Source organism: Passer montanus, unplaced genomic scaffold (assembly GCF_014805655.1).
Source record: "Passer montanus isolate IOZ18808 unplaced genomic scaffold, ASM1480565v1 scaffold119, whole genome shotgun sequence".
NCBI classification, from domain to species: Eukaryota; Metazoa; Chordata; class Aves; order Passeriformes; family Passeridae; genus Passer; species Passer montanus.
Window position 1 is genome coordinate 493,905 of NW_024358611.1, and position 23,956 is coordinate 517,860.

At 40.9% G+C, this 23,956-nt stretch overlaps 1 protein-coding gene across 5 annotated transcripts in view; it reads right to left on the reverse strand.

Annotated features, from left to right (window-relative positions):
* KIF13B (kinesin family member 13B) overlaps positions 1 to 23,956 on the reverse strand; it is a 119,875-nt gene that overhangs the window by 54,839 nt on the left and 41,080 nt on the right. For 2 of the 5 annotated variants that reach the window (XM_039697599.1, XM_039697597.1), the window contains exons 3-12: positions 16,967 to 16,979; positions 15,411 to 15,471; positions 13,702 to 13,794; positions 12,934 to 13,114; positions 12,452 to 12,539; positions 10,990 to 11,124; positions 9,176 to 9,288; positions 8,659 to 8,770; positions 4,491 to 4,703; positions 148 to 258 (exon numbers count right to left, since the gene is read on the reverse strand). In XM_039697599.1, the coding sequence (XP_039553533.1) occupies positions 148 to 258; positions 4,491 to 4,703; positions 8,659 to 8,770; positions 9,176 to 9,288; positions 10,990 to 11,124; positions 12,452 to 12,539; positions 12,934 to 13,114; positions 13,702 to 13,794; positions 15,411 to 15,471; positions 16,967 to 16,979 (1,120 nt within the window). Of the gene's footprint in view, positions 1 to 147; positions 259 to 4,490; positions 4,704 to 8,658; positions 8,771 to 9,175; positions 9,289 to 10,989; positions 11,125 to 12,451; positions 12,540 to 12,933; positions 13,115 to 13,701; positions 13,795 to 15,410; positions 15,472 to 16,966; positions 16,983 to 23,956 lie in introns of those variants that run through there. The other 3 variants (XM_039697598.1, XM_039697596.1, XM_039697600.1) reach the window with 2 other exon arrangements.

Here is a 23,956-nt window from a genome sequence, read left to right on the forward strand (position 1 = left end):
AGCTTTTCAAAAGGGCAGCAAGCTTGACCTACTTACCCATAAATGTGGGGAGAGACTCAGACAACCTCTATGAACTGACAGACAAAGAAAACAAACCTATTTTTCATAAAAAATGGGGGGAGGGAAGGAGGAAAGAAAGCAGCAAACCTGAGCTATCTCCTCAGTTTTTCGTAATTTTTCTTCCCAGGTCACGGTCATCTCCTGAATCAACTTTTCTGATTCCTCCAATCGTTCCTTTAATTCTGGTGATTTCATAGCCTGCAGGAATAAAAGCAAATGAAACAAGAAAAGCTTGTTGTGCTCTGTGTTTTTTTCCCCTCTGCAGCCACACAGATGGGGGAATAAAGACAACATGACTCATTTTTCAAGGCACACTTAGCAGTAAGTAAAGGGGTCTTAAAAACACACATTGCACGTAAAGGCAGAATCCAGCAAGAAGTTCTTTTAATTAGTTTCAAGTACAGATGTTAACGTGGAGTTTATGTACTTCAACACAAACCAATTACATGATACTGGCAGATTTGCAGAAAGATACTCACACACAGACTAATCTTATCTCTACATTCCAAGTGACTCATACCAAAACCAGTTTTGTTTTTATAGATCCTGCTGCTCTGGCTATGTCCCCTCAGCTGTCAAACTCTCAAAATGAAACCTCACATCTTAGTACACTGCCATGCCACCAAAATATTTTTATTGCTCATTTTTAAATGGCCCGATGTGTGCATTTTTTTTTTCTATAGGAAAAATGCAGCTCTGCTGGTTATGCACCTCTGCATCTCTACATGCATTTTACAGAGTGAATATCAAAGGAAGCTTTACAATGTGCTTCTGGACACTGAAATTCCCTTTTCTTGCTAATTTGCCACAGTTGGAATTTTGTCTGATAAAATATTCAAAGGCCCATGTTCCAAACTACCCCATGTTCCAAAGGACTACCTTAAGAATAAGAAGATATTCCCATGGCCACCCACCAGACACCCCAAAAACGAAAAGGGTATCAGCATTCCCCCATCCCTGGAAGTGTCCAAGGCCAGGCTGGATGGACCTTGGAGCAACCTGGGACAGTGGAAGGTGTCCCATGGCAGGGGGCTGGTCTAGAAGAGATTTAAAAGATCCTTTCCAACTCAAACTATTCTGTGACTCTTAAACTTCCATCTCCATACTGGCACTTCCTCCTCTACTAACCTTGATCAAAAAGCCTGTGGACTTCCTCATGTCATTATTTCATTACTGCTAACGAGGATCATGGGTTTGGCTGGTTGGCATTTATGCAATGCCAATTAAACAATGGGAGCATCGTCCTCCAGCATCAGACATTTCCTTACCACAAACCCAAAACTCCTCACAGGAATCCAGATCAAAGAGTGGCCTCATTACACTGCACTTCCTTCAAGAAAAGGAGCAAGTGCCAGGATTGGAAAATCCTGTTTTAAGACAGAAGTTTCCTCTGCCTCAAGACACAACAGTCTAGGAACTGTCAGCTGATGTGTCCTGTGTGGGCTTTTTCTCCTTTGAATACCTAAATATGGGGTAAAAGGGAGAAGGACTTTGGACAAAGTGCTGGAGGGACAAGGAGGAATGGCTTCCCATGGACAGAGGGCAGGATTGGATGGAAGAAATTCCTGGCTGTGAGGGTGGTGAGGCCTTGGCACAGATTTCCCAGAGAAGCTGTGGCTGCCCCTGAATCCCTGGAGGTGTCCAAGGCCAGGCTGGACAGGGCTTGGAGCAGCCTGGGATAGTGGAAGGTGTCCCTGCCCATGGCACGGGTTGGGACTGGATGAGATTTAAGGTCCCTTCCAACCCAAAACCAATCCATGATTCTGTGAATTCCACACAGGAAGGGAAGTGAAGCCAAGGCAATTTCCCAAACAAAAATTCATAATACCAGAAAAACAATGATCAGGGCAAAGGGGTGGGCACTACCAGGGCAGAACGATGAAGCCCAGATACTCTGAAATATCTGGTTTAATTTGTCAATTTCTTTGGACAATTAGTGAACATTTTCACACATTTCAGGTGCACAATGACCTGGGTAACTCTCCTCTTTGCTTACAATGCCCAAATAAACCCCAAAGAAATGGGCCCAGCCTGATCCCAGACCCACAGGCTGCTGCTCTGCTGGAAGCAGATGAATTCCCAGCTCAGGAAGGACAAGCTGGTAGCCTTGGTACAGACAAATTAAAACATTATATTAATTCCAACCAAAAAAAAAAATCAAAATGCACGGATCATAAAAGAAAAGGGGAAAAGAGGATAATTCCATACTCTGTGAGGGGAAAGTCAACTGTCAAGTTCTGTTCTGGTGTTCAGGAGAGAAAAGGACACTGACCCCAAAAAGTAAAAAAAACCCAAACCCCACAACTTGGCATATCTGGAAATGAGCTTTGAAAATGCAACCTGTCATAATGAGTCAGTGCTTTTGTTCACTTCAGGAAGTTATTTATGCACATTTCTGGAAGAACAATTAGATGGGCAACAAATGTAATGAACTGAAAGGAGCACAAGGCTGTGAATGTGGGGTTTGACCTTTACTGTGCAGCCTCTTAACAGCAAATTGCTCTGGCTTTTCCCTGCTCTTTGTCAATGCCACTGGGACGACAACTAGGGTGGGATTTTAATACTTGGGAAAGGAAATATTTATTATTTCATCCTTAGGAAACACTACTTCATTACTTTGGACAGCTGCCATTATTTTGGGTGTAATACTAAAAATGAAATAAATGGGGATTACTTGCAACACTCAGAGTACTGTTAAGACTGTGGCTGATATTTTAGGGGAATTTTTAGATATTTAATATTATGATATTTAACTTGACACACCTTAAAGAAACTGATACACACACAGTGGATGCTTAGCACATTAGGCAGCTCAAATGAGAAGAGTCCAAAATCCACAGGTCATTTGCAGTATCACAGCCAGCATTCCCTGCATACCTCATGATGCAAATGTTGTAATCATAATTTTTCTGAAGTGCAAACCACAGGGATTACATCACCATTGCTTTGTCCCTTTGGGAACAGAACTGAGAATTACACTAATTTTTGGCCTTCATCTAACTTTTAGACCATATTTCTCTTGAAATTTCACTGCAGAAGCAATCACAGAATAGGTTGGAAAAGACCTTGGAGATTATTGAGTCCAATCTGTGACCTTATCAAACCAATCACCACCTTATCAACTAATCCATGGCATTGAGTGCCACATCCAGTCTTTTTTTAAACACCTCCAAGGATGGTGACTCCACCACCTCCCTGGCAGCCCATTCCAATGTTCAATCACTCTTTCTTGTGAATAATTTTTTCCTAATGTCCAGCCTAAATCTCCCCTGGTGCAGCTTAAGGCTGTGTCCTCCCATGCTGTCACTGCTTGTCTGGGTGAAGAGACCGACCCCACCTGGCTCCAACATCTCTTCAGGGAGTTGTAGAGAGATATTGCCTAGTGCCTGTGAGAGATTCAACAGCTGCAAACAGGAAAGAAAACTTTATTTAACTGAAGTCACATCTCACAGGATGTGGCCATGCTGAATTCTTAAAATATATCGGCAGAGCTCTGTCTAAAAATCACCCAGTCTTAACTGGAACTATCCATGCCTCCATGTCCTCTGCATCACAGAGTAAAACCAAGAATGCTTGACAAGGTGCTCAGTATCTCAAGGAACAACCGTGTTTCAAGATGGACACACAGAAAAATGTAAAAATGTTATATAAAGGGAGAAGGAGGCATCCCCTGGACGCCCTGCAACATTCCCTCATGGAATTCTTAGGTTATAAGATGTAGCAGGGAGTGTGTTTTCTATTCCCATCTGTTGGATGCGAAGCAGTTATCTTCTGCCAATTGGGCAGTTTTTCTTTATCTCTCCCATAACCAATCCTCCCTCTAAGAAATATCTTCTGTTCATGGGTCAGTGAGTGTCACTGCATGACTGATAAAATTACACCATCCCACTGGGAGATGCACCACCCAGAGGGAGGAGCCAAGCACTCCTACCTGGATATAACCTGAGGTTTAGAACACCACAGGCAACCTTTTCCCACTGGATTCCCAGAGGGGCAGCTTTCTTCACCAGATTCCCAGAGGAAGACCAGGCCCATCTACACCACCACTGGACCTTCAGAGGCAAACTCCACCCTTCTACAGGAGAACCACATCTGTCATTCCAGGAGGAATGCTGCCACCATTTAATTGGACTACTACCAACACCCTGACCAACAGGGTGTCAAGGTCGTATTCTGTACTACTGCATTTGTATTTTTTTTTTAATTTTCCTGGTAAAGAACTGCTATTCCTACTCCCATATCTCTGCCAGAGAGCCCCTTAATTTCCAAACCATAATTCAAAGGGAAGGGGCTTGCATTTTCCATTTCAATGGACACTCTAGCCTTCCTCAGCAGACACCAATCTTTTCAAACCGAGACAAATTCCCTCCGCGGAGCCGGCTGAGCTTGGTGGGGCGGTTCCCTGGATTTGTAAAGCTCCCAGACTGTACCTCAGCCTTGGTGAGCTGCTCCCGCAGCTTCTCCACCTCCTCGCGGAGCTCGCGGATGATGCGGGCGTTGGGGTCCTCGTTGACCACGGCGTGGTTGACGATGTTCTTGGCCCTGTCGGCGTAGCGCAGCGTCGACAGCGTCTCGTCGTAGTTGTCGGCCGCCGGGCTCACCGTGGCCACCATGGCTGTCTTGCTGTTGCCCCCGAGGCTGTCCTGGAATATGGGGTGGTTTAGAATCAGTATTTTTATTTTTGGTTTGCTGGGTTAAGAGTTTAAGCTGTGCAAGTTAAGGAAAGGTCGTGATTTTCAGTGTTTGTTTTTGAAAGGTCGTTTCGGAAATGTCATTCTTGGATTTTGACATTCTTGGCTTTTTTCAATAGGAATGAAAAAAAGGCCCTGTTTTTGGGCTTTTTGAATTCCCTTTTTAAATGATTCAAAGTTTTCTTTCTATGTTTTCTGCTTAGGTTTACAAACCAAAATGTAAACACTTCAGCACTGAGCTTGTCAGATGCCACTGAGGGAGCTCAGGAAAAACCATGATGAATTAAGATTATCTCATTTTAAAGACCAGAAGACAGATGCCTTCAAGAAATAAATTACTGAAATATCTCTTCATAAACAATATAGCTGATTTTATTCCTATGAACATTCAGAACGGGGCCATCCCTTCCTCCCACTGGCACAGGTCACAATCTGAACTGAGTTACATAAGAAATTACCCTCCTAGAATTTGGTTGAGAGACAAGAAAGGCATGAAAAAAGGAAGGAAACAAGGAAGGAAGGAAAGATTCAATCTTTTTACTGACCGTACGAGTATGGTTTACAATTTCAGGCAAATATAGATACATGCAGATAAAATATTCTGGTTTAAATTGGGCAGCAAGTTGTTTTTTTTTTCTGAGTGGCAGTTTGGTTTCTTTGGTTTGTTTGGAATTTTGGGGTGGGTTTTTGTTTATTTGTTTTTTTACCCAATATCCCTTTCTGAGACAAAACACGCTCTTAATTTTCATCTTCAATAACCCATGAAATGTAGGTCAGGCATTGCCATTAGAACAATCTGCACTAGCTGCTTGTCAAACCATTTCAGTTCCAAAACACACGTGGAGCTTTCCCCAGCAATCATTAAAATGCCCCTTTAAGTATTTCCCCAAGACTCTCCTATTGGCTGCGTGATGCCTAAACCAGTTTGACAGCAGGCAGGCTGTTGGCAGCACTTGGCTGTCTCTGGTCATGCAAAAGGCCATGGAACTCATATGAAATGTAAATCTCTGTATATTTATAGTGCTCAACACAGTCAGCACAGGCAGGTAAGTGTATTTATACAGAAATCAGCAGCAAAGAACAGCTTGCTGACTGATCTCACCGTGACTTTACTCATCCAAGGATTAGCCAGTGTTTACTCCAAATTAATCCATGGCTTGGGAGGGTCCCCTCTGTACCACAGAAATGTTATTTTAACTGAAAACTTTAAGACTAACAGGAGCACAAATGAATCATTCCATGGGATTTCCTGGCCAAAAATTAGGAATGACATCCTGCAACTGCAATCCCTGCTCTGCATAAAAAGCTGGAGTTCGGCAGGGAGCTGGCCAGGTACTCCCCTTCCAAAACCAAGCCTAACTGTTTGCACTTTGGAAATGCCCTGTACTGCACTAATTAGCTCCAAAATAGCATGAATTCATTACTTGAATTGCAGCTCTGCTGTAGAAGCAGCTAAGAACACTGTAACAGTGATACACCAGAACCCACAATACAACCATTATAAACTGGGCAAAGTCCCTCTTGTAGCAATTCAAGCCCAATGCCAGACTGTCTGATAAAGTTTTATGTGTAAAACTCTTGTGCTGATTTCACTGGTTTCTTTAGTGATAAGCAAGAAAGGTGAAAAAATAGCAAATCAGCCTCTCATTAGTGAAGAGAGTCTGTAAACCAGCCTGGCAAGGTTGGGCTTGCATGTGTTAGAGAAACAGAATGGAAATAATAAGTTATTTCCAAGAATTAACCAGCTTTTTCTCCTCTAGCAGTAAGATTACTGTGAAAACAACTCAAAATGTAGAGCTTAGAAATGACATTTTTAATAGCAGCCATCAGGATTCTGATTAACAAGGGAAAACTAGATGTTTGTGCCAATGAAACTGGATTAAAACCAGAAGTTACAGAACTGACAAAGCTATTGTGCTCCCTGCACATAACCTGATGCCACTGCTCAAGCAATGGTATTTTTCAAAATGTCACTTTTGTCTAAAGTCCTCAACAAAATTAGGAAAAAAGTGTCAGATCTTGAGGTCTCCTGAACTGATTTCTCAGATTTGTGGAGAGACACTGTATGACAGAGATTCCTGCAGTTAGAACACATTCAGTCTGCTTTGGTACCATAATTACAAGTTGAAAGCCAAGGAGGAAGCTCAGCCCACCATCTCAGGGCTTCTCCAAACAGGCCCCTTTAAACGAATAAATCCTTCCTTTGATCTCTAATTAAAAAAAAAAAAAAGTTTAAATGTTCCCCCTTTCAAAACAAAGCTCCAATCAGAGCTTGTTTGTTAAAAAACCCCAAAAGCCCCCAAGCCTTTTGTGGCTGATGTTGGACACAAAGAGGGTTTGCCTGAAAGGAGGCAGAACAAAAGTGGGCTCCCGTTCCTGCACGGTGGCCACAATGCCTCAGACAGGTGCTGAACAGGAATTGCAGTCTGCTCCCTGGATTTGTTTAGAAATGGAGCAGCAGAACTAATTCCAACAAGGCTGGAAATCCATCAGGGAGGTTTCCACCCTGCTGCAGCCACATCAGGAACCCAGAGCGCGCCGGGGAGAAGTGAAGCTGTGCAGGAGTTTTGGTGCCAAATTGCAGAGAGACCAAAAAATTATTTGCTCCTTCTAAATGACAGCAAAAACTCAGTGTAAATATAGAGAGGCAAAAATGTATTTAAACACTGAAAAAGCCTCAGTGCAAGAAAACTGCCGTGAGAACCTGTTTTATTCAGATACTGTTTGTGTTGTGCCATTTAGATTTTTATGTGGCTATTTGATGTGCAGATCTGTTGGGAATAAATAATTTCACAAGTCATGCTAAAAGGTTCATTAAAAGGCAGCAGTGAGAAAAATGAAGGTTTGTATGTCAAGAGGTTACAGGAGAAGGGATTTTGTTTTACTTAAGCATTGAATTCATCTTTGTTTTCAAATCTCTGCAAGAAAAAATATGTTGGTTTTTTTTTAAATCTCCACACTTCTGTACAACCTGCAAGTCACTTTGTCTTTTTCCTTCCATGCAGTTAAATCCCAGGGATGTGAAATCTAAACAACACCTAAAAACACTGCTAAGAAAGGGTGGGGAAGCCAAGACAACAAACTAAAGCCAGAGCACCTACAAAAAAGTAAGAGGCCAAAAAAGGCTGGTGATGCTACAATCAGTTTCTTCTCAGATTATTTCTTTCTACCAATAAGTATCTCAGTTGCTCATGAATAACAATTAAACAGATCACAAGGGGAAAAAAAAGAACTTTGACTTATATATAGATCTCATATTTAACAATTTGGGTTTCTTCATTTAGACTGTACATATGTTCATCCAAGTGCCACCATGAAACACTCATTTTTCCCCCAAAAAAGACCAAATAAGAGTCCTGCACAGTTCAGAAAATGATTTAACTGCTCATTTACACGAACAGCATCTCTGAAGTCTCCTGACCTGTTCCTCAGACTGTAACTGGGATAATGCCCTGCAATTATACTCTGCTGACAAAAGTAAAATATCTTAACAATTAAATTAGACAATTAGGAAAAGGTAATTGTCTTAATCAACATCTTCAGAGCTAAGCATACCAGTGTGTAAAAGCAGCTGTATGCAGAAATAACCCAAATTAAATTAGCCCCAAGGTTGTGTGTGAAGCTGTACTTACACTGACCCATAAAATATACACTGCTTTTAATTTTATTTTTAAAGTTCCTTAATCCTTAGGCCATTGCAGGTCAGCAGAAGACACATATTTAGTCTGCAGAGATACTAATGGCTTACATCCAGCTCATTTTCCAAAGACAATTATGGTTAACATCAAACCCAGAAAATGAGGCAAAAAGCACAGAACTTTGATTTCATTCAATGAGACTCTTCTCCCCCTTTCCTCTCTTTTATTTCACTTTAAAAAAGAAGATTTAAAAAAAAACCCTTACTTACTTTAAGTAACCAAGTGAGCACAGAATCACGATATGGAACAAATTTGTTCTTGTTCTTGCCAGCAGCCTGATCTGCCAGGGCAGAAATAACCAGCCCCAGAGTTGTGAGGGATCTGCCCAGAGAACACAAACAGTTATTAGCAAGGGTAAATATTCATAAGTAAAATGCATATTTAGACAGTGACTTTTTCTCTGAAAATACGCTCTGAGGAAAAAATTCCTAGTTTAATTTTGATCATTCTTTCTTCACAAAAGCACCACTCCTATTTTTTCAGTATGTTTTCAGTCTTAATAATCAGGTCTTTACAATGAAATTCATGGCAGCTGCAGGAACACAAATATTTTTTAAAAGATGAAGATCTTATTCCCATATCTAAGAGTACTGCCTGTCAGAAGGAGAAATAGAGAGAAGGAAAGGAGAAAATTGACTACAGGAGCTTCATACTGTTTTAAAAGTAGGCTGTATTTAGCAGGAAATAGTGACGAAAAAAGGAAAATAAATAATCTCAAAGTCTTACTTGTTAATGTTGCTGCCTTCTTTCAGCCTGTCTCCTGCAGCACCAGTTTTAGTTGCCCTTTCACTACCTGCCAAGTCCACCAGGCTGAGCTTGCCCACCTTCTCACCTGATGTCTGGGGAAGGAACCAGAGAACAGCCCCTGTTAGGTCTCTTCAATCAAGTTACACTGTTTGATGTATTTTACAACAGCAATCAAACTTCGTTTTTGGTGTAAACTCTTGTTCCAACCCCTTTGAGAATGGCTGGATTTGAACAGTGTCCTGTGCTAAGTCACCACCTGCTGCTCCAGAAACAACAGGGAAGTCATGGATGTTGTGAAGTCAGGTACTCTGGCATCTTCAAATATCTCAGAAATCTCCAGAGGAGATGTACACAGGGCACACCAATTAACCATGAAAAATTCAGAGTTATGCCAAGGGAGACAAGCAGAGACATGAGGTTCACAATCCCATCTTGAAAACAGTCTCCTAAAATCCTCAGATTTCATCCCAGAGTTTCTTCTGTTTTTCAGTGATCAGGAATGAATCTGATGAGAAGCATGTCCTAATTTACATAAACTATCACAATTGCAAAGTCTCCTTTATCCTTATCAGCTTCCTGGAACATGATCCCAGCTATGTATGTAAACCTGTAATGCAGATTTTGTTACAAATCCTTTCATCTCATTTGACCCAAAATGACATTCTGAAACACTCCGTGAACCCCCTAAATCAATTTGAAATTGAAGAGCCAACTGTCTTTGAGAACAGCTTGCTCACATCATGTTCTCCTGCAGCATCTGCACCTTCAACACCCCAGGATCCCAATGCAAAGGGCTGAGTCCCTATAAATGAGTGGGTAATTAAAATCAATAAGATCTCAAAAATTAATATGATGTGATCATGGAATATGCCATTTCCAAGACTGAAAGGACCAGCAGATGGGAGAACAGGGAAATCTGTTGCAGAAGTTCACACAGGGGTCACTGGAAGGTGCAGAGAACATGGAGAGTCACAGCCAGTCTGCATCCAGGCTGAGCAGCACCACACAAAAACCAGGTATGAAAAGCATGCACAAGAGTCACAGCAAAACTGGAATGACAAATTATGGAAAAATCAAAAAAATTCAGCAAAGTATGATTCTGATTTGAAGTGAAAAGGGGAAAAAATCCAAATAAAGAATGAGTAAATTTATGTGGTAAGAAGACTGGTGGAAATTAAAAAACTAGGAGGAAAAAAAAGCCCAAATTCGTGTTATGCTTTCCAATATATGCAATATTTAGGCTCAGATTTGATCTGTAAACACTCAAAATTTCTCCAAGGCTTTGAAAAAATTAAAGAATTGTCCAAGTACAGAATCTATCAATGAAGTTTAAAGATACTTCTTTCAATTCCAGTTTATCACCATTTTCTGTGAGGACTAAATAATATTGACATAATGTAGTTCACACACCCCTCCAAGGCATATTTATGTATAAGGAAACATAAATCAAGATATTTGCAGCTTTAAATGCTTTTTCAATATTTAATATTTACACATTTAATATTTACACATAAAAATATTTAAAATCAGTATTTTTTTCAATTTAGAAAGTTGATAATTGATACAAATTTGCATTCATTTAGACACCTGGTAATTTGTATCAATTTGCATTAAAGAACCACGGGAAGGGGATCACCAAAGGTATGCTCAGGTGTATTTCTATTTTTCACCTATTTTATGTTTAGTACTACAAACTGCTGCTTCCAAAAAAGCATTTCTTTTCCTGTGAAATACATTAAAGCAAGAGACACATCCCAGCCTGACATTTGGACCTTGCAGCTGGATTTTCTTACCCCTGACTGCACATCATAGAGGGTGTGGGTGAGGATGATCTTGAAGACTGCGTGGGACCGACTGCTCTCCTCATTCATGTTGGTGGCAGCCACTGTCCGAGATTTGTTCCCCTCAGACATCAAGGACTCGATGTCCTAAATACAATTTTCACAGCCATGAGCATATCTGCATTGACATCCTTTTCAGTTACCTCCAAAAATCATCTCATCTTGGTAAAATACAACATTTTCTTGCTAAGCCTCCCGTTTGTTTATTCAGAAAAATGTGATGAAAAAAAAAAAATCAAAGTTATCCCTCCCTTTAAAGCGTAGAAACTCCACAGTGTCATGACTCCACCCATTCCTCAACCCAGATATTAAATTATCAACAAAAATAATGCACCTGACTGCACACAGCAACACTCAAAAGCAGAGACAGAAGTGAGGAACAGCAATTTGTGTTTGAACCCTGTCACATTTTAGCCTCAAGCTGTCATGGTCTGAGGATCTGGAATAGTGACAGAAGGCTCACAGGTTTATAAAACAGAACCATGGTGAACAGGACATTATATTCCTCCATATTTTAACAATTTATTGAGTGCTTTGATATGTTGTGATGCAAGAGAAAGGTGCAGCTCCTCTGCTTTGGAGTTTCACAGCAATTGTGTAAAATAGTTAAAACCTTGGGGTCTTGGGCTAAACTTCTATTTCTGCATCTCTAGCTGGGTGATGCTAAAACAACTCAAATAAACAGTCAAACAAAGGACCACCACAGACCACTGACTCCAAATTCCGGATTACAAAAAGCTGCTGGGCAACATGGAAAGGCAAAGCATGAAATGTGTCCTGTCTTAGCAGAAACCACCAGGAGAGCTGGATGAACACCTGGAGAAACTGCAATTGCACTCTTTTCATGTTTTGGTTAAGCTGACAGATTCCATCCCATGTTTATCCATTTTCACCACAGTAAGTTAAAGCTCCTTTAAAAACAGGGCATTTTGTGAATGCAAATATAAACATTTACTGTCCTGCAAGCCAGTTTCATGTGATGCTCTCAAGTATTTGCTTGGTAAACAACCATTAGTTCATAATTCCAGCGTGCGCTACTGGGAAGGGAAATTACTGAGTAGAGCATGACAGGCAAAAAGTGACACAGTGGGGCACTGAGAGCCTGTCTCTGCTTAATCCTGGGCCTGTAATTAATCACAGAACACTTTCTCATGACAGTTTGCACTCATCTTAATGCTGAGAGGAAATCTCTTCCATTCAGCAGCTGAATTACTTCCAGAATTATTGAGCAGCACGAGATGAAGGGAGTTTCTGCCCTCAGCCCTGTTCTCCCCAGGGATCACAACACAACAATCTGCAGCTCTCTTGCTCTAATATTACTGATAAGGAGCATTCTGGTAGTTCTGTCCAGCTTAAGGGACAGCACCTGGTGTTTAGGATGTGAAGATAAGCCTTTCATAAAGTTGATCCTTACCTTGTAGCTAGCAACAGCTAGCTTGGATAGGCCATCTACGTAAGGGCCATAAACACTGTGTTCTCTAACCTTTAATGACTGACGGCTTCTGGTTGGGGGAAAAAAAAGGGATTTATAAGCACATGACTGACTTAAGACAACATTTACACAAAGTCCATTTCTCACTGACATATCTCAAACAGGATGGTCTCACAAACAGCCACTGAAGCACAGAGCAAGGGCCAGAATGCAAACACAAAAAAGCTTCATAACACAGAAAAAGCTGACACAGACAGTGTTGTCACCTCACAAAAGGTACATTTACTCCAAGCTTTTAGTCTTGCTACTTTATTTTGATTTATAATGAGGAAATGCTGAGATCAGGAAGCAGCAAAAGCCATCCTAGGCAAATGTTTTAGATGGGATCCATTAATTCAAACTGGTTATGTAAAGGAAGAGTGTAGGACAAATACTGCAGTGCCATTCACACACAAATTCCGTACCCTTTGGGGTCAAGGAGATCTCTGACTTTCTCATTGTAAATCTCCATGTAGGATACTTCCACTTTGAAACTCTGCTCTTCATTTTCTTCTTTCTGTGCTCTTTCAAAGAGTCCACTGCAAAGTCTAGGGATTAATCCAGGCTGATCAGCAGTACCCATCATGGTGTAGGATTTTCCAGACCCTGTGTAAGGGAAGCTGTGATTAGAGAACATGCAACAAAGTTTCCTGCTGTGCACAATATTGATAGGAAATAAAAGAGGTTAATATTTTTGTTTCATTTCAGTAGAACGTATTTGTTCTATTTTTTTGCCTTAAAGTAACCCAAACACCACTGAGCTAAAGGTTATTTTAATTAAAAGGAAAACAAGAAATTTGGTTCAGCGTGCAGGAGAACTTTTAGGCAGATACACCCTTGTTGTAGATGAGAAAACTCTCTGTATTACTCTTTACACATTACATTAAAATGACAATTCAAGATTATTTTAAGCACAGAGGCAGAAAATCTGAGCAATGCTCTGAGCTCAAGGACAACCATGGTCATGCCAAAGATTATAACATGAAGTGTGAGAAATAAGGGTAGCCAGCAGCAACAAAACCTTGCTTCTCATCCTGCCCACCCCGTATCTGATGTTTCAAAAGAGGAAAACATTTCTTATCTACGTTAGAAGGTATTTCTCCTCAAACAATGTCACAAGAACTGTGGAAAGAACCTCCAGCCAGAACACAACACCTTTGGAGGGAACACTTCTCCCTTACTCTGGGACTCACCCGTTTGCCCATAGGCAAAGATACAAGCGTTGTAGCCTTCAAAGGCATTCTGAAGAATATTCTCTCCAAGGCACTTGAAAACAACATCTTGACCTAGAAAACAGAACACACAAGCCAACATTGTTACACAGCAAGAGCTTTTTGTCCCTCTATTTGGATTTTTCTTTTAGGTAAAAGCTGTGAGGGTTTTCCTGCTGTTGCTGCCTAAATCAAATCCATCCTGGAAAGGAGCAGAAGATGTGCCCCAGATTTATGCTGCTGTAAAAATTAGGGGCTGGGATTATTATGGATATACCTGGATGTGCTTAAAGCAAACATCCTATCAAGGTTCATACTCAGAAGTTTTATCAGCAGAGAATCTACAACCAAGTGCAGAATTTAATCCGCTGGGAAATGACACCTCCTCAAAATATACTCAAGCTGTACATTTTAATGACAGTCAGTTGATTTTAATCCAAGGGACTCAGCAGAGCACTGGAAAATTTTATATCACAAGGAGATTTTTGCAGAGAAGGAATCACAAGTATGTGGAAGATATGGATATTCACAGGGTATTTTGCACTGGCATAAAGTAAAGTGTAACGCTTATTTTGTAATTGAACTTTGAGCTTTTGGATCATTTTCCAAGCAGAGGAATGAAGGCTTAAAATATCTGGGTAGCAACTACTTGAACAAAATTTATTTTCAGAATTAATTTTACAACCAGAAAAACTCAAGTCCGAACAAGGCATGACAGAACTTTATGGACTGAAAAGTCCTCTCAAAAAATGTTCCTTTAAGCTCTTCCTTTCTCTCATTGAAGTTCCTCTCTTTACAGCCAAATCCATGCTAAATTCCCCATCAAGAGCACCAAGAGCTGTGCCAGGCTCAGCAGGGGTAACACCTCCACTGCATAACAGACCAAAATATCAGTTATATAGGTACCACCTTTAGTTTGAGAAACAAAATATGTATTATTCCCTTGTAATTTGTATGGCTGAAAGTGTCACATTTTTCTCAGTGCCTTGATAGGTTATAATCCATTAGTTATTTGTTAAAGAAATTAAAATTAAGAAGTGTATGCATCTTTGATTTTTCTTATGATTTTTATAAAATAAATGTTAACAAGTTCAACTGATCCCAAATTTAAAGGACAACACCTATGAAAGGAATAAATTATAGGAGTGATAAGTCCAAATACAGTTCATATTTTACCATAAGTATATGCCAAAATGCATTATAATAACACACAGGCAACTTTTAACTGAATATATGACATGTTCTCACTAAAGCATCTGAATTCACATACACTTAAATGAAATTAGGCTTTTATTAATATTTTATTAGTATTTTTGTTGGGTTTTACTATGATGCCAAACTCCCATCAGCACTGAAAAACATGAAATTACATATAACAATGCTCCTCAAAAGAAAAAAATGGGTTTGATGCATTCAAAACAGTATTTTAAATAAACCGATAAACAGGAGTAAAGCAACATTGTGCTGTGTTTCTCCACTCTCTGCACTGCAAAGGGGTGGCAGTGCCCATTGCTATTGTCATCTTTAGAAAAAAGAAACTGGAATGATTGAAGATTTTCCCTTTTTTGACAGCAGCCAGTAATAGAAGGGACAGCACTTTGTGCCATATGGCCTGTGCCCTGCAGCAAGGACTGTATTTTAATCAGATCATTCCCACTTGGAGACAGCCAAGCCACAGTAAATATTATTACCTGCGTATTTTTCTTTGACAGATTCATCCATAGACCAAAAGCAGTGATCATATGCAAACACCTGCAGGGAAACAACCAGGACACCTCAGAACAGCTACTGCCAAATCCAACTTGTTATTGACATTCTGACATTCTGAACTCAACAGACATTCCCAGTGAATTCCTTCTTTTCCACGAGTTTGAAGCCTAAACAAAAACTTCATTTTCCTGTATGCTTTTATTTGTTCCTTGTTTCTATTTGCTCCTTTCTGTGCCAACCCTATTCCCCACTCTCCATGTGCCAACCCAGTGGATGTCAAGGACCTCTCCATTTCTCCCTCCAAACCCATCCTTGCAATTCATTTTTCACCAGAGTTTCTCTTTAGCAAACTGACAGATGTCCTCTAGCTCTTTCTGCCTCCCATCTCCCCGTGCCTCTTGTCTGCATAAATTAAAAACAAGCCTTAGGGTAGGGAAGCTCTTTCCACACAAGAGGAGTATGTATTTATTTACATTCCATGACAAACCAATGCAGCCACCAAAGTCTAATATTTGCAAATAATAACAGAAAGCAAATCAGTTTTATCATGAAAAGAGCAGCACTATAATATTTTTAATAGAAAACTTTCAATTTTGCCATAAATCCATTGTAAGGTCCACAGGCACTTTTCATCCTGAAAGATGACCTGAAATAATACAATGTGTATTTTGGGACAGATGTTTGCAAAAACAACTCCCCTGGGTATGTATCTGCAAGAAAAAAATATTAATTAGGGTAATGTCTGACCTACATTCACACGGGTAAAATTCATTCTGTGGGATGTAGGAAAAGGGAAGTGCAATGTGCGGCTCTCTGGCTGTGGATTTCCCCGCTAAGCTTATTGGAAGCTGCTCTTTCCCCTTTGGATGTCCTGAATTGTTACACTGCTGACTACCAACATTTATAAAAATGCTTAACATAGCAAAATCCTTGAAATTTAAATAACTTATCTTCAAAAATACATTGTTTCCCCCCCATACTACACTGATGTACCAGCATCAAGAGATAAAGTAGTTATTTTATATCCTCTAACTGAGGAAACAACAACTTGTGTATTAAAAATTAAGGTGCTATTTTTTTTTTTACTTTGAATTCACTTTACAGCTAAACATATTATGAAAGCATCTCAAGCCTTCAGAACATTTAATAAAACATCACTGGCTGTATGAGCACATCCATGGAGCTGAACCCTGATCTGCCAGGGCAGAGTCTTCAGAACAAGAGCAAAGTCACGGGACCATAAAAACAAAATGAGTTTGCTTTAACACAAATACCAGAAAATGCTTTTAAAAAGCCCACAAAGAACAAATATCCTCCATTCAGAGTCTGCAGTGCTGAGTGTGGATGTTCTCATTTGTTCCTCTGACTCATTTCTTGGCACAGGCTGTACAGAGCATTTCTGCAGCAAGGAGATGCTTCGAGTGTCTTACTCAGCAGCTGATCAGCAACAGAGCTCTGCAAAATGCCTTTAATATCTGGATAACCCAAGAGTGAGCAAGTGATAGGACAACTCTCACACACTGATAAAAGCCCTTACCTTTGGGTGAGTTCTGCTGTTCCCCAATGCATCGGGAGTGGAAAGGATTTGGTACAAGATCAGGGGAAGAAAAAAAAAAGACAAAAGAAAAACAGTTAGTTGTTGTTTGTTAGTTGGTAGTTGTAGTGATTTCAGCTTAATTGTGCTATAATTACCCACTGGAATGCTGTATTAAAAGTACATTTCTCTCCTCAGATCTCTCCTTGCTTACAGATCCCAAGTCATTTTATAAACTCTTTCAGGGGCATGATTTGAGATGCTGCTCAGAGTTGATTTAAAATTCAAAGCCACTGATTTTCCTCATGCTGCATCTCTTCCTCATTCTCTCACAGGTTTATTTTTCTTGTGACACCTCTCCCTCTCTCTGGGTGTCACTGCCTCTTAAAAACAAAGTACCCAAGCAACATAAAAAATTTCCAAAACCACTTGTACAGGAACTTCAGGAGTGTTATTCAAGAGGAAATTTCAGAGTCCAGCCCCTGGGCTTGCCCAACCCAACTCTCTCTGGTTGCTGGGACAGCAGAGCAAACATTTGCTTCCCCAAAAGAATGAGCAGACAACAGCAATTCTTCTACTCTGTTATGTGCAGAATTTAAAAGTTTGGTGTGGGGGGGGTTGTTTGTTTGTTTTTAAGCAAGCACAAAATTTCTGGAGTGACCTTTAAAATACCAGCACGGCCCCAGTGGATGACTGCAGGTTATGCAGCCTCCCCACATCAGAGGCTGGAGAAAAGCAGTAAACACACAACAAGCCATGATATTCCCCTCGTCCTGGACCTTCCAAATGACATTAGGAAATTCTTGACATCAGCAACGAGTAAAGTCTTGTGACAAGCAACACTGATTTCTTTTGAACAGAGCAGGAGAAAGACATGGGAGCCACACAGGATTACCCTCAGAGCTCCTGCTGCTCACAGAGCTTGAGAAGCGAGTTTAGAAATGGCAATTTCTGAGCACTGTCTCTCAAAAACAATCATTTATTACACAAATCCATCACCTCTTTTTACTCCTGCCTGGATCTGCTGTATCTGTTTGACAGAACAGGAACGAGAGGCACTTGGGAGAGCAGGATGATTATTTAAGTCAAGGTCAGCCCGTGTCACAGGGTCATCCAAGTCAGCAATGACAACATGACCCCTTTTCCTCTGCCATCTGGCTTAGCTGAAATAAAGGCTCTCCCAAAGTCCTGGCAGCCAGCTTGGTGTGGACTCTAGGCTGTTGCTCATGGGATTTTATTGAGGGAATCTCCTTCTCTGGGGCTTTGATCCAGACAGAGGAGACTCCAGAGAGCCCCTCTGGATCCCCCTCAAAGAGACACAGGAGCATTTTCATGGCTTTCTGTGCTCTGAAATGCTCATGAAGAATTTTGCTGCAGGATTTCACTGGAAACTGCCTTTAGGAAAGCTCTGCTCACAGGGCACGTTAATTAGTATTCCTACAAAAACCTTCTCCTTGTAAAACAAAGGGAGCAGCAAGCCTGGATTCAGAGTCTGAGTTTAGCACTCAGAGATGTGACACTGCCCTGCTCATATTCCCCAATTCCAAGGCAGGATTATATTGCAACAACCCAGCTGATCTGCCCAGCCCTCAATATAGGGCATATTATTGAGTATTTGGGTTAAAGCAGCCATAAGGATATAATCTGAGAAGTTCTATCACAGATACAATTTTAAGATGATGGATTACACAGGACTATGTATCATCAAGCTTAACTTAAGACCTTTAGTCTGAGCTAAGTATCTCATTTTCTGAAGGGCTGCACAAACACACAAACCCAGGTTTTGGGTTTTGCTTAATCCAAACGTGAGGGAACAGAATCCCCACAAAACACAGGGACACAGCACAGCTACACAGAGCTGCAGCTTGTGTGATGTACCTCTGACCACAAAGAGAATAAATGGGACAAATGTTTCCCCAAGGAAAGCATTAAGGGTGCAGCCTGCATCACATACATTGTGCTGTGAACATATGAGCCCATTAATGCTGCAGCTGCGTGCTGGGCCCAGAAAACCATAAAAAGATTTTTAGCGTGATGCAAAATCCCTTGGGAATTGAATAGATGGGGGAATAGAGCACCCACAGCAGCCTGGTTGGCTGTACTGGGACACACTGGGAGTGCTGGGTGCTCACACCCAAGTGCTCCTGTCCATCCCAGAGGTGAGGAAAAGGTAAAATACCAAGAACAGAACAGCAGCCTGGTTGGCTGTAAGGACACACTGGGAGTGCTGGGTGTTCACACCCAAGTGCTCCTGTCCATCCCAGAGGTGAGGAAAAGGTAAAACACCAAGAACAGCACCACCCACACAGCAGGGAAAGATCTCCTACAACAAAACATGACAGGAACACGTGCCAAGAACAGGGAGGTGACATTCCCCCCTCTGCTCTTGTCAAACCCCACCTGGAAACTGCACACAGTTCTGGTGTCCCCAGCATGGGAAGGACATGGAACTGGTGGAGCAAGGCCAGAGGAGGCCACAAGGTTCATAAGAGGACTGGAGCACCTCCCCTAAGGAGACAGGCTGGGGAATTTTGGGCTGTTCAGCCTGGAAAAGGTTGTGTGGAGACTTCACAGCTCCTTCCAGTGTTGGAAGGGTGACAGGGAAGCTGGAGAGGGACTGTTCATCAGGAACTGCAGTGACAGGACAAGGCAGAATGGGTTCATAATGGAAGAGGGGAAATTTAGGTTGAGATATCTGGAAGGAATTGCTCCCCATGAGGGCCAAATTCCCATTTATCCCTGCCCTCGGGGGAGATGGGAATTTGGGACACATTCGCTGTGTCCTGTCCCTCCATCCCTTGTCCCAAGTCCCTCTCCATCCCCAAGGATGCTGCCATTCCGAGGTGCAGAGAGCTCCTCGGCCAACAGCCAAAAATTCACATCTATCTCAGATACAGCAGAAGCATCCAAGGCAGGGAGGGAAATCTTATCTTTCAGCCACTGAAGGATGTCACTGAGATGCTTGCAGCTACTTGTTTTCACTTGTATCCAGTCTGACAGGAATTCGCCAACTCCCTTCTTTTATCTCTTCTCAGTTCAATGTCAAACAGAAGTAGAGGGAATCTAATGCATCTAATTTAATTCTAAAATTAAAAAAGGAGGAAGACTACTCCAAAACAACATCCTACATTTAACAGTATTTTATATGCTGCAAGAAATTGCAACAAGATGATCTTTAAGGTCTTTTCCAACTCAAATAATTTGGTGATACCATGAATATATATGCTGTCTTGAGAGTGAATGAAGACATGGAGCTTGAGTAATAATTTATGTTTAAACTATCTCTTACATAGTATAAATGTGTCCTGATCAGCCTCTCGATCAGGACACACTTGTTTTTCTGTAAGAATTCTGGTGGTTCCGTAGATCTTAAGCACAATGTAAAAATATGAATAAAATCAGAGCAGGTCCCAGCTGAGACCATCAGTGCATGTGCAATACCACTACTGCTTCAGTTTTTTAACAGAATAATTAAATTACATATTCAAACACAATAAACTGTTCAACCATAATTAATAGTGGCATTTTAGTAACACCCAGTTTTTCTGTGCTCAAAAGGGGGGAAGGAAGGTTTAGTAAGCCTAAGTGTGTATTTCAGATTGTGCAAATGTTGAAGGGGAAAACACCCCAGCAAAGGAGCAGAGGTGAACCCTGGCTGGGGAGAGGAGAGCAGAGCTCAGCCCTTATCTCTCCTGTCTGGCTGACCCCCCAGCTCTGAGATAACATCCAGCTGGCAAATCAGCACATGCTCTAAATCAGTCACAGCACATCTCCCTTCTTGTCTAAATCAGAAACTGGCAGATGGGGCAAAGGGAGGAGAAAGGTGGGAGGTGGCAAGGCAGGAAGCAGGGGGAAAGCTCCAGAAGCTCTAGGACAGGAACTGACATGCCAAGCATTGGGTTTCTTCTCAGTATTTTTTTTAAAAAAAGAACATTTCCTGTGGCAACAGCAACTGCAACAACATCCAAACTGTACATTTGAGCGATGCTGCCAAGTGGCACAAGGCTATGCTGGATTTATGGAATTGAAACATAACATTTTGTCATTTTTAGAAGCTTCTGGACTAGCAAAATATAATACAAATTTGAGGGTTAGAAAAAAAGAGAGGCAACAATTACAACTACGAATCAAGAAAGTCTCAGCAAATCTCTCCAGAAATTCTTATTGCTTTCCACTTTCAATCTTCCATAACCATTACAAAAACAACCAGATCAAATTCCAGTGTAATTAGTACTATTTTATACCCTTCAAGCAGAAACTGTCCAGCATAAACTCTAGAAAGCAGCTAAAAATGCAACTAGAAAAACAAACTGATGGGGAAAAATTCCTTGGGGTTTACAAGTGAAAAGGTGTCACTGTCTCCCAGAGATCACTCTGTAAGGCCACATCTTTATGTTCCCAGCTGGCTTAAAAAAATATTATTATTAAAAATAAAGTTGACATAATGCGTAACAGTAATTTACTCTTTGGATGCAGTCATTCTGGAATTCTGGGATTTTATTATTAAGTTGTAGCAGGTAGAAGCTGTACAATAACTATCCTAGGTTCTGACAGGCACAACAGCATCATTTACCAATATTTCCTGAAATCAAAGAACTAAAATTATATTGGGCAGAGCCTGTCATCCCCTCAAATCTTTCCTTCCTTTCTTTCCTTGGCTAAGTATGACTCAAAATAGCACTGGTATGAAAAACCCTGAAGCACAATTTCTTTTGTGGTTGCTTGTCTCAATTTGAAAAGACAGGTGTCTGCTAAGGGAGGCAGGAAGTTCCCTTGAAATGGAGAATGTAAACCCCCTCCCTCTGAATTATTAAAATTTTGAAATTAAGAGCTTCTTAGGTAAAGATATGGGAGTAGGAATAACAGTTTTTATTTTGGAAAATAATTAAAATAGAAATGCAGTAATACAAAACAACACTGACAGATTCAGAATAGGACCTGACACCCTGTTGATCAGGGTGTTGGTAGTAGTCTGATTAATTGGTGGCTGCAGTCTTTTTGGAGTGATAGATGTTGTTCTGTTGGAGCAGTGATCCTGTAGAAGGCTGGAGTTTTCTTCTTAAGGTCTAGTGGTGGTGTAGATGAGCCTGGTCTTTTTCTGGGAATTTAGTGGAAAGTTTTTCTTTTGGGAATCTAGTGGAAAAGGCTGCTGTGGTGCTCCAAACTCAGATTATATCCAAGTAGGAATGCTTGGCTCCTCCCCTTGGGTGGAGCATCTCCCAATGGGATGATGGAATTGTATCAGTCATTCAGTGACACTCACTGCCATTAACAGAATATATTTCCCAGAGGAAGGATGGGTTGTGGACAAGATAAATAAAACTGTCCAATGAACAGAAGATAACTGTCCCCCCTCTAACAGATGGGAATAGAACACACCCCCCTGCCACATCTTGCAATCTAAGACACTCCTGTACAGTGTTTTATGGAATCACAGAATGGTGTGTGCTGGAAGGGACCTTGAAGATCATCCTGTGGCAATCCTGTGCCCCTGGCAGTGATGCCTTCCACTGGAAGGAAAGGTGTTTTCCCTTGTTCCTCCTCATTCACCTGCCATGAGCTTCCCTACTCAAACACAGAAGAGCCAGGAGCACCAAACATCCCATTCCCAGCACCTCAGCATGGAGCTTAGCAAAGCAAATGACACTGTGTTTGAAGAGCAGTGGGTCAGAACATAATGGATTTCATGGACTGAAGGGTTCCTCAAGAAAACTCATCCTTCAAACAAGGCTTTTGGGTCTTGAAGGTGTTTGGGTACTGAGCAGACCACCCAGGGAATGTGATCAGTCCCGAGGCTGCCAGAGCTCCAGCAGTGCAAAAGGAAGATCTTGGATTAGTTTAAAGTTTGGGAGCCCAGTTATCTTTCTGAAGCAGATCCTTTAATCGTAGCTCATGTGGGGTTTTGGGGTTTTTTTTCCTTTCTGAATAAAGGACTCGGAACAAACTATTTTGAAGAGCCAGCACTGCAATGGTCAGAGTTTTATTGTTTAAATTTCAGCTGCAGAATTTCTTTTATGGCATAAAAAGTGCCAATCAATGGTGAAATAAAATAGATTTAATGATTTTACTGACAGAGACGTAACTGACAGGGAGCAGTATGACAGCAGATAACAAAAATCAGAATTCTTTGAGAAGCTGTTTCCTCTCCTGTGTATCACACAAATACAACTTGCAATCCATTTTGCTGTTGCCAGGTACATACAATGAGAGAAAAAGTCAACTAAATAAATCTAATCACTTCAAGCTTATCCTATGATACTTAGAAATCCATTTTCACAGAATATTTCAGATTGTAAAGTGCTTGAGGTTGTTGGGTTTCACAATTGTTTAATGGTTTATAAATATTTTTACCCCATTTTTACATGCAGGCTAAGTGGTATCAAAACGCTGAGGCCCACAAACTCCAATTTTTGCTGATGTCCTGCAATTAATATTTTCTTACAGAGTCTCATCTTTACTTCCACAGCAATACTGAATTCTTTGGGAGAAAACCACATTGGCCTATTTGAGCAAAAGATATTTTTGCAATCAGAAACAGCCTCTTTAAAACAAAATCCCCTAATACATTAGAAAAAAACCTGTGAAAGAGCATACACAGTTCAAAGCCTAAACTTGTGTAGCTAAAAGGAACAAAGGTAATCACTGTTCCTTGGAAAATTCCTCCAGTGCTCCAAGGCATTCCAGGCGTAGTTGGCGGTTACTTAGTTTCTACTGACAAAACAAATTTTTGCCAGCTCACTCAAAACAATTAAAAAAAAAAAGAAAAATAAAAAAACCAAACCCCAAGAACTTGGGTTGAGCAGCAGCTTTGTGGGTTTGGGGTATTTTGGACTTGAAGCTAAATTTTCTGTATTGTTGGTACAATAAGCTGCTTATAAAAAAAAAAAGAAAAATAAAAAAACCCAAACCCCAAGAACTTGGGTTGAGCAGCAGCTTTGTGGGTTTGGGGTATTTTGGACTTGAAGCTAAATTTTCTGTATTGTTGGTACAATA